Here is an 18,033-nt window from a genome sequence, read left to right as displayed (position 1 = left end):
CCCTTAGAACACAGCATGTCAGAGCTGGGAGGGCCCTTAGAACACAGGTCAGGGCTGGGAGGGAGGGCCCTTTGGACATGGAAAGAGCTGGGAGGAACCTTCACAGTCAGCTCCTTCAGATGAATAGACAGAGGCTCAAGTACCCACTTCCATGGAGAGGCCTAGATAAGTTAAGAATGAACAGGATGCAGCTGGGGATAATAGTGTGATTTTGGCAAAGTCAGGGCCTGGATAGTTGAGGGAAGTGGACTGAGTGCCCATTGCCCAATCTGCCCTCTCTTCCACAGGATTGGCACGTCAGTGCACATCTGACCAGCTACACCTCACATCTCCGGGCTCGGTTCAGGGAGCAGATCCATTGACTCTACCATGCTTCTCCTCCTCCTGGGCCTGATGGCCGGAACCTGCCTCTCCCTTGTACCAGGTAACTGGGGACCGGTATGATGGGAGGTTAGGGGAGGGGTAGGGCTAATGCCCTGGGTGATCATAGTCAGTTAGGAGGCAATAGGGAGCCCCTCAAAATCCTTGAGCAGGGGCAGGGGCTGCTGTAGTAGGGTCCTTTCTGAGCATAGAAATCCCTTTTTCCTAGAAGCTCTCTTCTGGTCTCTTGGGACAGGGCTCTGGGGGACAGCCTTGGTAGCTTTTGGCAGATGTCCCGATTGCCTTTTCATTCCTGGCTTCAGGAAGCCTTTCCAGCTGACTATGAAGGATTATATGTAAAAGAAAACCTTGGCTGTCTTGGACCTCTGCCTGGGCATGGCACCCTCCCTCACTCCCATCTTTGCAAGAACCTCAGTGTTCAGAGAAGGTTCCTTCAGCCTGAGATTCATACCCAGAAGGGTTAGAACTGAGACATCCTTGAAACCAATCCCCTTCATTTTCCAGAGAAGAAAACTGAAGCCCATAGAAACCTGTGAATGTGAGAGGTCAGGCAGGCATGCGGTGAACCGTGGTCTTCTGCTCTCCCCACCTCCACTCCCCCCCCACTATTCCTTCCACTGTATTGCCATGTTCCCACTGCCTTTTCCCTCTCTGCCCATTGGTCCTGGCAGGAGTTAGGGTCAACCTTTGGCAAGATTTGGTTTTGAGTTGTCAGTTCTCTCCTTCCTTCCCTTCGCCACCCATTGAGAAGGCAAACAATATGATACCTATTATATTATAAGCACATATATATGAAGTCATGAAGAACCTATATGAACTGTATTGCTTTTTAAAAAAAAAAGGCAAGAAAAATAAAGTGAAAAGTCTACTTCAATATGTACTCAGAGTTCATCAATTTTCTCTGGAGGCAAAGATCATTGTCTTGGTCAGAATTGCTAAAGTCATTTACAGTTGATCATTGTACAATTTTGCTGTTATTGTGTACAATGTTCTCCTGGTTCTGTTCAATTCACTTTGCATCAGTTCATATAAGTCTTCCAAGGAAGGTTTTATGCCCATGTTTTGTGCTCCAGGCTATAGGGCAACAGAAAAGCAGCTCTCCCAACTGGCCATGATTCTCCCCCCCAACCTCATGTCTCTGTTGGACCATAGAGTTGACCTAGGACCTAAGATTCTTCTTAATTCTTGTACCAGAATTGAAAGTGGAGTTCTGTTGTAGACTAGGTAGGGCAAGAAGACTGGAAAAAAAATAGGTGACTACAGTGTCCTGGACAAACCAAGCTGGGTGTCGAGGACACCTGGGATTAGTACTTACCCTGACATCATTCTCCCCTTGTGGTCCCTATTTTTCTCACTTGTAAAATGAGAGGGTTGCACTGGATGATCTTTGTGGTGCCTCCAGCATCAGCAGACACATCCTGGAAGCCTCGGAAAAGGAGGATGTGGCCACCAGCTCTGGATGTATCTCACTGGGCTCAGTCAGGGGCTTGAGTTCCACTGTAAGAGGGATGTGTCCCAGTGCAGACCAAGGAGTAGCTAGAAGGAAGAACTGCGCCCAGCCTGTTCTTGACCTTCACTCAGAGGGATCTATCCTGATTCCAGCCACAGGCATAAATTCTGGACAGGAGGCCCATGATTTCCATAGTCCCTTCCCACTGAAGCCTCTCCTGCACACTCTTCTGGGTCTGATCCCAGAAATTTACTACTCTCCCTCTCCATATTCCCTCCAGGTTTCCCCCAAGACCCTCATCCATCATTGTCAGAACTGGGAGAGATTTTAGAATAGAATGTCAGACTTGAGAGGACCTTTAGAACAGAGAATATCAAAGCTGGGAGGGCCCTTAGAACACAGGATGTCAGAGCTGAGAGGGCCCTTAGAACACAGAAGTCAGAATTGAGAGGGTTTTAGAACACGGAATGTTAGAACTGAAAGCAGCCTTAGAACACAGGATGTCAGAGCTGGGAGGGCCCTCAGAACACAGCATGTCAGAGTCACTGGGATCTAAGTGTTTGACCTGTTAAGACTGTCTGAGGACTTGAGAGCCTAACATGATATAGAATGTTAGACCTGGAGAGGATCTTACGTTATCTCAGCCAAACCCCTTGTTTTAATGTTAAGAAAATTAAGGACCAGAGAAAGGAAATGTGTTGCCTAAGGTCACAGAGCTAGTTTATTCCTTTTTCAGGCCTGGTCAATATGTCATCAGTGTGTGAGAAACTGGGCATCTTGTCACCCATCCTCTTCCCCCTGCTTTTTCTCAGAACAAGAAGGGGACTAGGAAAATGCTTTTAGTACAACTAGAGAGAAATTTCCTTCACCCCTATTTTTCTTTACTTCAGGCAAGAAACCAGCTCTGTGAGCCTCAATTTCCTCATCACTCAGATGGGTTTAATACTGCATTCTTTGCCATGCTGTTTGTTGATTGTGAGAATATTCCTTGCTAAGCCTTCAGGTGATGCCCAATTGGGTGTCTGTTTTCATATTCCCTCCTCAAGTCTTCCTCAGATGCCTCACTGTGGCACACATGTGGTCCTGAGTTCTCAAACCTGGTGCCAGCAAAGCCCAACCTACCAAGACTGTATGCCTATCCTTCACCAAACAGCTGAGGTGCAGGCTTGCCCATCCCCAGGAGTGTGGTCTATGATATGGCACAGATACCTCTCACTCTGCCTGTGGAGCCTGGGTCCCTGACTCCTTCGTAAAAGGAGTCCCCCTCCTGTAGATCACTGACTCTCTGAACCTCTTTGGGCTTCCCTTCTAGGCTAGGGTGGAAGTTCTTTTTTTGTTTTTGTTTTTAAGTTTTCCGACATAATAGAAGATTTGAGTTCCACATTTTTCTCCCTCCCTTTTTCTCCTCCCTCCCCATGCAATCTGATATAGGTTATACATGTGCAATCATGTAAACATATTTCCACATTAGTCATGTTGTGAAAGAAGGAGCCGAACAAAAGGGGAAAACCACAGGGAAAAAAAGTAAAAATAGTCTGCTTCGATCTGCATTCAGACTCCATAGTTCTTTCTCTGGATGTGGGTAGCATTTTCCATCATGAGTCTTTTGAAATTGTCTTGGATCATTGTATTGGATCATTAAGTCTTCCCAGGTATTTTTCTGAAATCTGCCTGCTCATCATTTCTTAGAGCACAATAATAGTGCATTATATTACTATCTAACTTGTTCAGCCATTCCCAACTGTTGGCTATCTAGGGCAGTAGTTCTTAATGGACCTTTTTCAGCAGTCTGGAAAAAAATATAGGATTTCATTGTGAATCAGTTATATTGACATGGTCCCAAGTCCCAGGTACCGAGAGGGAACCTATTAGACTCCTAGGACTGAGTTAGAGAGGAGTCACCAGTCTGCACCAGTGGAATTTCCACATTGGGGAGTCCCACTTCAGTATTCAGGTCTAGACTGAGAGGGACTCCAAGAGTGGTCACTGTTGGACTTTCCTTCCCCTCCAATCCTTGGGTCCTCAATACTAACTTGGCTCCCCTTCTCATCTAGAGAAAGAGAAAAATCCTCAGTATTGGAGGGACCAGGCACAACAGACCCTCCAGCATGCCCTGAAGCTCCAGAACCTCAACACCAATGTAGCCAAGAATGTGATCTTGTTCCTGGGAGATGGTAAGTGGGGAATGGGGCCAGAGGCAGCCAGGGCCAGATGTGGGGGTGGGAGGAATTGAAAGGCCCATTCCATGGCGGACAGGGAGATATCAGATCTCCAGATGGAGACCTAAAAAAATCTATGGAGAGCTAAAGAATTCTCTTGGAATTCTCCAGGGAGTGGAACACAGAGGAAAAAAAGCTTTGCCCTTGGGAGTTGAGTTCAAATCTGACCTGACCCTGATCACTATTACCTGGGACAGATCAACTCACCCCCCTGCCTCACCTAAAGTGAGGGAGGTTGGTTGGGATGAAATCTCTTTCCAGTTCTTGAGCTTTCTTGCTCTATACCTATGGGAGATGACTGATTCCCTGGAGATGGGGAGATAATGAATCCCTGGAGCCCAGGGCCTAGATTGGGGAAGAACAGATCTGGCAGGCAGAACTCAAACCTCTTCTCCCAGAGCCCAGACTTTGTTCTGACCACTGGTTCCCATGAGCCTGGGGAGCCCAGGTCCCTAGGAGCCGCTGCTGTGGTTTGTGGGGAAGCCTGGGAGGGGCCAAGTTTACCCAAGGGGCCAATTAGCTGCACTGAAGCCTGGGAAATCCTCACTCCAAGGCACCCACAGCCTGTGCCTGCCTCGCAAGGGGGCAGGCAGCAGCTGGAGATCATTAATGCCCACATGGCCACATTACTCTGTGGGCCCCAGCTTGGGGCTTGTGGGGAGGGAGGCTCCCGGCGCCAGAGGCCTTGGGAGGAGGCCTCAGAATATGCTGCTCACCCCCTGCAGGAATGGGGGTGTCCACTGTGACCGCTGCCCGGATCCTCAAAGGCCAACTTCACCACATGCCCGGAGAGGACTTCCAGCTTGAAATGGACAAGTTTCCTTTTGTAGCTCTGTCCAAGGTGAGCATGGACCCTGTCTTCTCCTTCCCATCCACCTATGTGGGAGAGGTACCCTTGCTCTCACTCCTACTCTCTTTATCTGTCTCCCTCTTTCTCCCTGTCCTTGGTCTTCTGTCCCTTTCTATTTCTTTCTCCCCCATATCCCCTCTCCAGGCTCATGGTTAACCTTGTCACTCTCCTCCCACAATTTCCCTTCAGTTCCTTTTCCTTGTTACCAAGATGGGGAATCCAGGCTTCTTCTGGCCTCCATACTGAGACTTTTGCCAGGGTATCCTCCATGTTCTACTCTTAAGCTGTGTCGAGCTTTTGTCTTGCCCCATATATAACCCCTTTATTGAGTGATCAGCTGGGCCAGAAGGAGAAGGGTGTGTGTATTGTGGGGAGAGAGGTTCTAGATGGCTCACACCAGCCCTGGAGCCCTTTCCTGAAGCCTATGTTCTCTCAGTCCATTTGGCTTTGAGTTCCAGGGGCCAGCCACTCACCTTATCCTCCCTACCTCATGAGTACCCTAAGCCAGTGGGCCTCTCACCTCTTCAATCAAAAGGACCCATGTCAGCAGGAAATGCTGTCTGGCCTCTCTCCTCTAATCCTGGAGCCATGACCTGAGGCCCACCTGGCACTGATCTGGGGAATCTTGGGCCATAAAGATAGATGGCTGGAGGGACCACAGCACACATGCCCCAGCCTGTCTGTGTCCGGCCTTTTCCTGCACAGGAAGCTTTGGTCTTTCTTACTCACTGTAAGTTACCTGAAGGTAACAGGAGGGCAGGACCAGACCTGTGCCTGGCATAAACAATTCAGTCGGGGCAGTGGGGCCAGGACCCCTTGCAAAGCAAGAGAAAGAGAAGCACTGGTCCTGGCTATGTGGTATCTCTTCTCATCTCAGTTTCCTCATCTTTAAAATGAGGAAGATAATATCCCCATTAAGGTGAGCTCCCTTTCTCTCTCTGTGTGTCTGTCTTTCTCTGTGTCTGTCTCCTCTCCATCTTCCTGTCTGCCTCTTTGTCCCATACCTCATAAGCTCTGAGAGCAGGCCCAGATCAATGCCAGGGGGGCCCAGCACAGGAGGGCCTGACACTGTAGGTACTTCAGTAATTTTTGGATGAATGTCCCTTGGCACTGGGATGTGGGCGTGGTAGAAGCTTTGTGGGGGCATGAAGTTTGGGGGATTGCACCTCAGTTCTCTCATGCCCCAGCAGCCCCCTAGGTTTGGGGGACAAGAGCCTCACTTGGGGTCGTAGGGAAGCTAGCAGGGTGAGAGAGCCTAGACAGCCTTCTAACAAAGCCTCCTCTGCCTGCAGACATATAACACCAACGCCCAGGTTCCTGACAGTGCTGGAACGGCCACTGCCTACCTCTGTGGAGTAAAGAGTAATGAGGGCACTCTTGGCGTGAGTGCTGCTGTCATTAGGTCACAGTGCAACACTACCAGAGGCAACGAGGTCACCTCCATCTTACGCTGGGCCAAGGATGCTGGTGAGGAGTGGGGGATGGGCATGGACAGACACCTGCTACCTCCCTCCTCAGATTCCTGTGGGGGCTCCACTCTGAGCCTTTTGGGTCCTCAGTTTTCACCTCATTTACAGAGGGCTCTGATCTATGAACTGTTTATTAAGCACCTGCTGTATGCATTGGACAGGGTTAGGGGGGAACTATGAGCCATACACAGTCCCTGTCTCAAAGGAGCTGATGTTTATATGGTACAAACGTAAGCTCACAGCCACTCAGCAAGTCTGTGGGGGCTTGTTTTAATCTGGTCCCGAGGTTGGGTTAGTTTAGGGGAGTCCCATTCCTAGAAACAATCCTCTCTTCCCTGACTCAGGCAAATCCGTTGGCATTGTGACCACCACCAGAGTGAATCATGCTACTCCCAGTGCCTCCTATGCACACTCTGCTGATAGGGATTGGTATTCTGACAACGAGATGCCCGCTGAGGCCTTGAACCAGGGCTGCAAGGACATTGCCTACCAACTCGTCCACAACATCCCAGATATCGAGGTGAGTGCAGCCCAGGAGGTGGGAGCCCCAAATGACCAACCCCCAGGGGAAAAAACCATGCAATACTACACTGTCAAGAAAGGCCCTTAGGTCACAGAATATCAGGGCCCTTAGAGCTGAACTGGACATAGAATGTCAGAGCTGAGAGGGAGTTTAGAACATAGAATGTCAGCTCTGGAAGAGACCTTAGAATATAGAATGCTAGAACTTAAACCTCACAGAGATTGGAGGTCCCTTGGAACATCAGAGCTCTGACCCTGAGAACTGAATGTCACAGCTTGAGAAGGAGCTTAGAATACAGAATGCTAGCACTCAGATATCTTAGAACACAATGTCAGAGACTGGAGGATCTTTAGAACATAGAATGTTAGAACTGGGAGCTACCTTAGAACAGAGAATGTCAGACTGGGAAGTAGAGAGCATAGAATATTAGATTTGGAAGGAATAAATGTTAGAATGTGGAATGTATTAGAACTGGGAAGGATCTAGAACAGGGGTAGGGGAACCCAAGGCCTTAAGGCTACATGTGGCCTTCTGAGTCCTTAAGTGCAGCCTTTTGACTGCATTACAGAACAAATCCCAGGTTCCCCACCCCTGATCTAGAACATAAAATGTCAGAGTTGTTCTGGAATCTCAAAGATCACTCTACTTAAACCCCTCATTGAAAACGGGGACCAGAGGAGAGTGACATAGAACCAGTTTAGTGGTAGAGGCAAGTTTGGAACCTGCCTTCTCACTTCCACTGCCCAAGGTTGTCTTAGAAGGGACCTCCCCAGAACATCTCAGCAAGGGGTAGGGGCAGGAGGAAAGAAGGAAGTAGCAATACATTCTTGAGATACATAAAGAGAACTTTTCCCACCTGATACTCACTAGGTGGCCTTTGGGGGGGAAGGAGCAGGTGAGTTAGGGTGAACATCATAGGTAGTGGAGTTGAGAAAAAGAGATATGCGTAAGATAGAAGGGAAAAGGAAAAAGTCCCACCCCCCCCCATACTTCAATGATGGCTGCAGTTGTTTTAGGAGCAAGTCCCAGGACCTCATCATTTGGGGCTGGGGGTGTGGCCAGCAGCCTGCCTTCCTGGGGGCCTCAGAAGGGAGGGCAGGGCCCCAGGGCCTGCCATGGGAAGAGCCTGGGCAGGCTCCCCACACAGATCTGAGGGCCACCTGGCCTATTAAAGGATTTGAGGTTAAAGGGAAGGAGGCAACTGAGGGGATTTGCCCTGGGGCTGGGCCAGGGGTAAACAGTAATCTGGAGCTCAGCAGATCTGGGGTGGGGTGGGGGGTTCAGGCAAACTGGATTTTTAGTCCCAGCAGGCTGGGACCTGGCTCTGTCTGGGTGGGGCTTAAGGAACAGGCCTGCTTGATGACCTAACCAGCCCCCCTGGGGTTCATGGCATTGAGGCTTCGTGGCCTGGTGTCAGAGGACCTGCTTCTAAATGGAGGTAGAATGTGAAGTGTAGACCAGCATCAGGGGACCCCGCTTTAAATCCCACCTTAGCACTTTTACCTGGGTGATCCTGGGCAACTAAGTCATGTCATTTCTGTCACCTGTCTGGACCTTGTGTCTCTTGTGTCTGACCTTCTGATTAGCAGTCAGAGGCCCTAGATCCCCTTTCCTGATAGAGGCAGTGTGGTCTCAAGGAAAGATCAGTGCACATGGAGTCAAGCTACTCAGTATCTTCTCTGGCCTTAGGTAGACCAGAGCCAACTAGGGAGCAGCATAGTGCACAGAAGACTAGGCCTTCATTCAGGAAGACCTGAGTTCAGATTTGACTTCAGACACTTGCTGTGTGACCTTAAGCAAGTCCCTTATCCTCTCTGCCTTCATTGCTCCAACTGGAAAATATTTGTAAAGTAATTGGAACACAATAGGCACTTGATAAATGCCTGTCTTCCTTCCTTGGGCAAGATGATTTCTAAGTTCCCCATCTCCCTAATTTTTTCCCCCTTTCCCATCCACCTCTCCCCTCCCCTTTCAGCTCTTCTCTCCTTATTCCCAGAAGACACTGGAGTTCTCTTCCTCCCCTTCTCTTTCTTGTCTCCTCCCTCCCTCTTCTATTCTCCCCTCTTTCCTTTTTTCCTTTCTCTTCTTACCCCTTCCCCACCTCCCCCAATTTCCCTAGTCCCCAGGCTGTGGATGAAACAGAAATCCTGCTGTCCGCCCTATAAATAAATATCTTTTGCTTAAAAAAAAAAAAAGACACCAAACCCGAAAGCCAAACATCAACTCTGTGATTTGGGAGTTTAATGAGCCTGTGTGAAGTCTCTGCCTGGAGAAGGAATGATGGTGTGGTGGGAGCAGATTGGGGGGTTCATTTTTCCAGGGCTGGCCCTGTTACCATAAAGATCCTGAAGGCTCTGCCTCCATGGGGATGGGAAGAGCTGGGATCTGGGGACACATTCTCTCTCCCTGCCAACCCTCTGGTTCCTGAGGCTGGGAGCCTGGAATGGTTCTGGCCAGGTGTCCACTAGGAATCCACACTGGGCCTGTTTCTCTGTCCTGGGCTCCCTTGCTGGAATCCTGGCTCCCCCACACTGCCTTGCAGAGTTAGCCTCTGTTTCCTTATCTGTAAGATGGAGGGGGGGTGGTTGTTGTGAGGAATGAGCTTTAAGGGCTTCAGCAATATGACAAGTTTAGGTTTGTTTTTGTTTTAGTTTTAATGGAGGATAGAGCACCTGACCTGGAGTTAGGTAGACTGAGTTAAAATCAGCCTCAGACACTTACTAGCTGGGTGATCCTGGGCAAGTCACCTAACTCTGTTTGCCTCATCTGTAAAATGACCTAGAGGAGGAAATGGCAAACTCTTCCAGTATCTTTGCCAAGCAAACCCCAAATGGTATCACAAAGAGTCAGATAGGACTGAACAAGAAGTATTGGCTTCCTGCCTCTCAATCTACAGATGAGGAAATTAAGGCTCAGCATATTCAATTGAATCAATTCAATAAACCTGTTATGGCTCATTATGTTATGTGCCGAGCACTGTGCTGGGTGCTGCCCTCAAGGAACTTACAATCTAATGACAACAGTCACTTTCCCAAGGTTACAGTTATTAGTAACTGGTAGAACATGTTACTTTTGTATCAAACCTTCAGGGTCTCTGTAGCGTCTACCCAACAGCATAACTCCTGGACCCACCATTTGAGGTTGCTTCTGGCTTCAACCTAAGGCATGGTGTAGTGGGTTCAAATCTCAGCCCTGCCTTTCACTGCCTATGCTTCTGTGACTGGGTTACCTGCCTCCTGGAACTGAGAGCTTGACCAGATGATGTCTAAGGGTCCTTCTTATAGGCTCCGTGGTCTTCAAGCCCAAACAAGAGGGCCAGAGCAGGAGCGGGACAAAAAGATAGCCAAGCCTGGTCATGTGTCTTCTCTAGGCTCCATCCAGGCTGGTGTCACCTGGGGGCAACGTCCCGGGCCCCATGCCCTGGAACCTGGGGCCGGGCCGGTGACAGGAGGACACCGGTCACTGTTTTGCTCTTCTCCCCAGGTTAAAAATAGCCAGAACTTCAAACACTGACTCCCAAGGAAAACAAACACTCTCGCACCTTCGTCTGTCATCCCCGTGGATGACTGGCGGTGGTGGGATAAAATTAGGGTAGCTTTGATAAACAGACAGCATGTCCTCAGCTCGCCCTCCCCTCCACGCCCCTTGATGGGGATGCTTGCTGTTTGCCCAGGGCTGTGGTGGGGATGGCTCTGGGCAGAAGCCAGACTGCCCATTCAGACCTCCCTGGTTCAGAACTCCCAAAGCAGAGGGAGATGGCAAAGCCAGCCCAGAGCTGGAGTTTTCTAGCTGGGAGTTTGGAGGCTTGGTGTCTTATGCCACCCCCAATCCTCTTTACCTCATGTCCTTTGAATACCATCTTACCCTGCCCGTCCTTCAAGCTGAATTGGGGGGTGGGGTTGTGCTAAGAGGACAGTGTGTGTGTATTGTGGGGAGCAGGACAAGACACATATAACTTCTATTTACCTCCTGTATGTCTTCCAGCTAACCTAGACCACAGCCCTGCCATAGATGCATGATCTAATTAACCCTCCCAGCCAGGGCAGATGCTTTTTCTCCCTTGAGGCCCCAGAGAAGGAACTTAGGGTAGGCCATGCAGGCATCCAAGTGGCAGAACCCAGAATCAAACCCAAACTGTCAGAGCATAAAGGGACTTTTCTTTCAGTTATTGGATCCTCTGGGTCAAAAAGCCCTGACATTTTAGTTACCTTCCGATAGCAGATCTCAAATTCACAGCTTAGTCAGTAGTGAATCATTATGTGCCTATCTTTCCCTAGCCCTTCCAGCATTGGATTTTTCTTTTCAGCATAGATGTCAATTTGCTGAGTTGTTTTAATTTACATTTCTCTTATTAATTAGTTTGCAATTCTTTTGAGAACTGTTATCCACTGGGGAATGGTTTGTTCTTTCGTATTTGTGGTTGTGCTTGTTTTCACCAGGTCAGTGATTTCATTGGTGTGGGGAATTCTAGATTTAAAGCAAAACCCAGACCAAATTCAACAATTATTCCACTAGACCATTTGTGGCCCCCTTGGAGCTGTTATCAGTCAGCAAACATTTATTAAGCTACTACTATGTGCCATGAGCAGTCCCTCTTCCAACTTAGGGGCCTGACAACATTCTTTTTGTTTAGGTAATCATGGGTGGAGGCCGGAAATATATGTTTCCTAAGAACACAACTGATGTGGAGTATGGAGATGAAGAGAAGGCAAGAGGGACAAGGCTGGATGGGCAGGTCCTCATCAATGTCTGGAAGGACAAGAAACCTCGGAACAAGGTACCAACTCCAGTGGGTGAATAATGCATTTATTCCTAAAACTGGATTCTGCTCCCAAATCCAGAGAATGATGAGTCAGCAATCACTGCGCCAGGCAGGCCAGGACTGAAAGAAAAAGTGTGAAGGCCATCTTCTTGTCTAGAGAGAAAGGTTTCCCAAAAGAAGAAAAGTGATGTGGTGAGATCTGGATTAATTAACCACAAAGTCCCCAAAGCCCCATATCTTAGACATAATGACTAATTATTGCAGCACTATACCTGCACTTAGATCTGAGCTGGATAAGGAGAAACAGCAGGTCATGAGAACATAGAATGTCATCCCTTGGGACCTTGTCAGGCTAGGAAGAGATTTAGAATGTTTGTCAGCTGGAAGTGTATTTGAAGCATAGGATGAGCAAGGAAGGGACCTCAAGTACTAGTCCAACCCCATCATTTTCAGAGAGTGGTTTGGCCCAGATTGGGGCAGCCCAAGGTCACACAGCTGCTTAGTGGCAGAGCTGGGATTCCAACCCTCTGCCCCTCCAACCCAGAACTCCCTCCTGCTCTACCATGTTTTCAATGGTCACAAATCCTATATTCCACTCCTGGGAAAGAATTCCACACTGAGGTTCACCTTAGTGGGTGGCAGACCTTGGGTTCCAGAGGGAAAAGCTGCCTGAGGAAATCTTGGATAAGGAATTCCTCTTTTCCAGATCCCTTAAATCATAGGATTAGACTAGACATACCCCTAAGGTCCCTTCTTAACTCTTGAGCTAAATCCTAATCCGTAGGATCTCTCTAAAACTCTGAATAGCTTCCCAAGTCTCTTCCAGGTCTGACTTTCTATTATACTATGTAACTTTCTCACTGAAGCCTCCCAGCAAGATAGCCTTAGGTGGCCACCCAAGAGTCCCACCATGAGAGCCATGGGAAGTTAGCTGGCCCTTTAAATCTGATGCCCAGGCATCTGGGTGGGCATGAGGGGAGCCAAGAAGATGGGGGAAGGGCAAGAGACAGGGTCTGAAAATGACTGTGGTCAAAGCTGCTGAAGACAGTGGTAAGCGACTGTGGTGGGATCAGTTTTGATGTGGCTGAATGGTCCTTCTAGGATTGTATTTCTAATTGTTCCTGGCATGACCCCCCCTTCTCCTTTCCCCCTAGTTTTGGGAGGGGAGAAGGCCAGTGATGGGAATTCAGCCATCTGGAGTCGGGGGAGGGTTTTGTGTGCCTGGAAATAACTCTCATATCTGGTGAGGAGGTTCCTAGGCCGTGGAAGAGGCAGGATGATTACTGAGACCGAGATGTGCAAGGCAAAACAATTATGCACCTCTTGCATGGGGTTTGCATATGATTCATTTACTATCTAAAATTAGCATGTATCCCCTACTTCCTTCTTCTCCAGTCCCATAAGGAGCGCCCATATTTTCTGAATAGTATGAAAAAAAAGTAACCTGAATTGGCAAGTCAAAGAATCAGGTTTGTCCAGTCCTGGCTTCAGCATGTACTTGCTGTGGGACTCTGGGCCTCATTTTTCTTATTTGTAAAATTAGGGAAGGGATAGAGATAGAGATAGAAGATTCCTCCCAGGTCCAACTTACTACGTCTAACATCCTGTGTTCTAAGAGCCCTCTAGCTCTGACAGTCTGTGTCCTAAGGGCCCTCCCAGCTCTGACCTCCTCTGTTCTAAGGCCCTTCCCAGCCCTGACATCCTGTGTCCTAAGGGCCCTCCCAGCCCTGACATCCTGTGTCCTAAGGGCCCTCCCAGCCCTGACATCCTGTGTCCTAAGGGCCCTCCCAGCCCTGACATCCTGTGTTCTAAGGGCCCTCCCTGCTCTGACATCCTGTGTCCTAAGGGCCCTCCCAGCTCTGACATCCTGTGTTCTAAGGGCCCTCCCAGCCCTGACATCCTGTGTCCTAAGGGCCCTCCCAGCTCTGACATCCTGTGTTCTAAGGGCCCTCCAAGGTCTAACATCCTGTGTTTTAAGGTTCCTTACAATTCCAACATTCTTGTGCCCTTCCAGCTTTAGCTAGTGCCTAGCTAGCTAGCTCAGCATCCCATGAATTAGAAGACATAAGTCACTATATCTTCAGACAAGCCCTCAGACAAAGCTGGTTGAGTTCTGATCAGATGTTCTTGGCCGTGGCCTGGCTTGGGGACATCCTGTGGGCCCAGCTGACTTCTCTGTTGACCTTGGGCTCCTCTAGCTCTTGACCTGCCTCTGACCATCCATGGTTTTTCTCCTAGAACGCCCACTATGTCTGGAACCGCATGCAGCTGCTTGAACTGGACTTGGACCGTGTGGACTTCCTCCTAGGTGAGCAGGGGAGAACAGAGGCCAGTGGAGGCACATCTCCTCAGTGCCCCTGTCCTCAGGCTCTATCCAGAACCTTAGCCACTGGAGAGGCTGAGCAATGAGATTTTCTAGAAGTATTAAACCTGGGAGTGGGGTCAGCTTTTTGCTGAAGTCTGATCTATCTCCCTAGTCTTGTTCAGTTGTTTCAGTCACGTGCAACTCCTGTTTTTGGTGTTTGGAGCAGAGGCAACTTGTTGGATACAAAGGATGCAGGGTCAGGGGCTGTGGGAGGCTCAGGGTACATCCCACCGTATGACAGAGAAATTGGGCTTGGAAGACCTGCGTTCTAATTCTTACTTTCTGCATGTGCAAGTCCCTGGTTCTTGGTGTCTTCTTGTAAAAGGAAGGGTGCGGCCTCTCTCTTAAATCCCCAGTCCCAAGTATGGTTCCCTGTGAATCATACCTCCTGGAAGTCAAGCAAGTTCCAGCAAGTTCTCTAACAAAGCTTCCCTTGGCAATAGAAGGATGGTGATTGGTGATGGTGATGGTAGTGATGGTGCCCTTTATACTTTTGCAAAGTGCTTTCCTTCCAATACCTCTGTGTGAGGTCAGTAAAGTGTCATTAATTTCCATTTGACAGATGAGGTAGCTGAAGTCACCAATGTAAAATGACTCGTCCAAAGTTTCCTTGCAGGTTTGCCCTCTTTAAAGTTTTTAAAATCTAGCTCCCAGGATCACTGACTGAGGACCCCCTCACAAGGCAGCCAGTCCATTGCACTGTAGCCAAGCAATAAAGCATGAAGAGACATCCCCTGTGTGGAAAAGGGGCATGGGACAATTGAGTCCAAGAACCTCGATTCTATTGTGTCCCCTGGGAGAATCAGTTTCTGGGTCTTAGTTTCTTCCTTTGCAAAATGGGGTGTCAGAATGAGATTTTTGAATTCTGTGTCTGATAGTAGGGCCAGGTTTGCACGTTCTTATCCAACCTGGGCTCATCACCTGTCAGCCCCAGGGGACAGAGGGCAGATTATTCCTCTCACACTGTTTCCCCAGCACTTTCATTCCAGAGCCCTGAGCTAGTCTCAGCAAGGTCTCTCTCTAGGCATGATAGCTGTCTTCAAGTTGAAGAGAGTAGACTTGTAGAGCTGCCTCCCAGAGGGAGAAGTAGGAGCAGGGAGCAGGGAGTGGGGGTGGGGGGGAAATCTGCCAGGAGGTAGATGCAGGCACCATTCCGGGAGAAACCTTTCCAGCACTGATGGCTTTGGAAATGGGTTGCCTCAATAAGATAGAGTTCCCCTCCACTAGAGATTTTAGGCTACTTTTTAAATACGTGTTTATTTTCTCTCTCAACCCCCAACATAAGAGAAAAACAAAACCCTTGCAACAAATATGTGTATTCAGGCAAAACAAACTCCCCATTGCCCATGTGTCTCATTCTGCATGAGGCCATCCCTTCGTCAGGAGCTGGGCAGCAGAGATGGGATTGCTGGCTGAGAGAAGTGGGCTGGAGGGTCTTTGAAGCCCTTTCCAGCCCTGAGATTTGGAGTCTAACATGCAGTCCCAGGAAGCGTGGGCTGCACAGGGCAGGGTGTGCCCTCAGGGAGATTAGAAGCTCTGGCATGGCAACAGCCTGTGAAGGAACAGAGACATAGCGTCCTCTGCCATAGAGACATCGTGCACTTACACACTGTGCCTTCTAGCCTTTGTTGATGAATTCTACCATAAAGTGTAGTCCTGGAGGTCAAGGACCTTGTTTTTGGTCCTTTCTCCACCCCCAGTGCCATGTAGACAGTAGGGGCTTAATAAATGCTTGTTGGATTAGACAGCCATTGGACTATGCTTAAATTACACCCAGGCTGTGGTCTGTACCCTAAGCATATATAGGTTGATACACTTAAGACTGGCCCATCAACATTTTTAGGCAAGTCGGTAAAACATAACACATCCCCTGCTCTCAAGGAGCTTACTTACATTCAGCTTGGAGCTGGGGCCTGGATGTTGTCATTTTTAGTTGTGTCCAACTCTTTGTGACCCCATTTGGGGTCTTCTTGGCAAAGATACTGGAGTGGTTTGTCATTTCCTTCTCCAGCTCATTTTATAGATGAGGAAACTGAGGCAAACAGGGTGAAGTGACTTGCCCAGGGTCACACAGTTAGTGAGTGTCTGAGGTCACATTTGAACTCAGGAAATTGAATCTTCAGGCCTGGCACTCTATCCACTTTGCCACCTGTGTACCATGTGGGAGGAATAACCAGTACAAATTATGGTAGGGTGAAAGGACAGGATGAGGTAGGGAACATTCTCGTTTTGTCTCCATCACAAAAGTTTGAGAAACCAAGGTAGAAAAGGTAGATTGGACAGTGAAGGGTCTTGAATGCCAGGCTAAGGAGGTGGCATCTTCTTCTCAAGTGATCTCACTGCCATTGACCATTGATTGGAGGGTGGATTTAGAAAATGGTGAGGCTGGAGGCAGACCACTTGTGAAGGAGTCCAGGTGAGAGGTGACAAGGGCCTGAATTAGAAGGATGGGCTGTGACAATGGAAAGAGAAAGCAAAGATTGTGAAAGCTATTATGGAGGTAGAAGGGGCAGTACAGTGCCCCAAACTGATGTACACATACATACCATGTAGTATGGCATCACCTTCCCCCATCAGTCACTCACCAGGCATTTATTGTATCTGTGGTATGTTATTCACTGTGCTCTGTGAGCCTGGGACTTACCCTTCCGAAAGGGAAGTCTGGTGTCGTTAGCCCATGGTGTCCAGTAGTTCCCAGATCTCTTTGGTTTGTGCCCACCTGTTGTCTCCCTGACTTTCTTTATTCTCCCAGAGTTAACCATTGTGTCACTCTCCTTAGGACTCTTTGAGCCAATGGATATGACTTATGAACTCAACAGGAACAATCAGACAGACCCTTCCCTGACGGAGATGGTGGAGGTGGCCATCAAGATTCTGAGAAGGAACCCCAAGGGCTTTTTCCTGCTGGTAGAAGGTAGAGGCCCCCTATGTTTGAATTCATACTCAATCTTTACTCATTGAGCAGTGACTAGGTACCTCCATGTGCTATTTCCTTAGAGAAGTTCAGTGGGCGGCTGATAGACTGGGCAGACCAGGGAGGGGCTGGCTTTTAAGGCAGATTTAAAAGCACAGGTTAATCAAGGGAGGGAGGCAAAAGAATCAAGGTGTGTGTGTTCAAGGGACTGTTGTCCACTTTTTCAAAATCTCTATTCTAAGGTCCCTCCCAACTCCGACTCTAAAATCAAACTCCTAGGGATGGCCTCAGGGGGCTCCCATTGGATCAGGAGTATCCATATTGTTTGGAAGCCATTTGGAGGCCATCCCTTTTCTCAGTAGGATTAAATTTGGGAAGTGCCCTCCCTGAAATCCTACTCTCCCAGGAGCCTGGGATATGGCTTGCCTTGAATGGCTGATGGATTTCTCTGGGGTGAGGCTTTGGAAGGGACATATTAGATGTTCCACCCCAACAGACCATAGTCTAGGGAGGCTGGATTGTGTTATTTGAGATACTTAAGGTGTACTTAACACGAGGATGACTGGTCACGTCCCTCCTGTGCCTGGGCCCTGTCAGCCCTACCACACAAGAAAGGCGGGCCACTTGGGTTACTGGCTCTTTACCCAAACCGAAGGGTTAGTGCTAAACTTGGTGGTTTCAGCTCTGGCCACAGAATCCTCCAGCCTCCGTGGAACCAATGGTGGAGCAAGGGGTCTCCCAAGGGAGCGTGGGCCCCCTTTGTAGTGGGAGCCAGGAATGTAGGGCCAACATGGCCCTGATCGGAGCCGAACACCACAACAAAGGGAGCCAGGCCCTCTCAGCTCAACCACTGCTGGACCAACTCCTTGGGCTGGCCAGGCCGCCTGGAGCCTGAGGCTGAGAGCAGCAGCAGGAGGCAGAAGGGAGGCCCTGAGGGACAGCAAAACAGTGTCTAGCATTTCCTCTGGGCCCTGCACTGAGCCTGGGGACAAAAGAATAAAATGTGAAGGGCAATACTTCTCAAGGATGTCAGCTAATCTTGGAAGAGTAGTTTCCTTTTCCTGGGCAAATAGTTTCTTGTAATGTTAATTTATTATAAC

General features: G+C 48.9%; 1 protein-coding gene across 3 annotated transcripts in view; it reads left to right on the top strand.

Annotated features, from left to right (window-relative positions):
* Positions 1–18,033, top strand: part of ALPL (alkaline phosphatase, biomineralization associated) — a 52,398-nt gene that overhangs the window by 31,017 nt on the left and 3,348 nt on the right. For 2 of the 3 annotated variants that reach the window (XM_069079527.1, XM_069079526.1), the window contains exons 2-9: positions 288–424; positions 3,886–4,005; positions 4,776–4,891; positions 6,193–6,367; positions 6,714–6,889; positions 11,526–11,669; positions 13,893–13,962; positions 16,799–16,933. In XM_069079527.1, the coding sequence (XP_068935628.1) occupies positions 370–424; positions 3,886–4,005; positions 4,776–4,891; positions 6,193–6,367; positions 6,714–6,889; positions 11,526–11,669; positions 13,893–13,962; positions 16,799–16,933 (991 nt within the window). In that variant the 5' untranslated portion in view covers positions 288–369. Of the gene's footprint in view, positions 1–287; positions 425–3,321; positions 3,484–3,885; positions 4,006–4,775; positions 4,892–6,192; positions 6,368–6,713; positions 6,890–11,525; positions 11,670–13,892; positions 13,963–16,798; positions 16,934–18,033 lie in introns of those variants that run through there. The other variant, XM_069079528.1, reaches the window with a different exon arrangement.

Source organism: Petaurus breviceps, unplaced genomic scaffold (genome assembly GCF_028583685.1).
Source record: "Petaurus breviceps papuanus isolate PSGF00001 unplaced genomic scaffold, PetGlider_PUasm1.0 91041, whole genome shotgun sequence".
In the NCBI taxonomy this organism is placed as follows: domain Eukaryota; kingdom Metazoa; phylum Chordata; class Mammalia; order Diprotodontia; family Petauridae; genus Petaurus; species Petaurus breviceps.
This window is presented reverse-complemented; position numbering and strand designations above follow the sequence as displayed.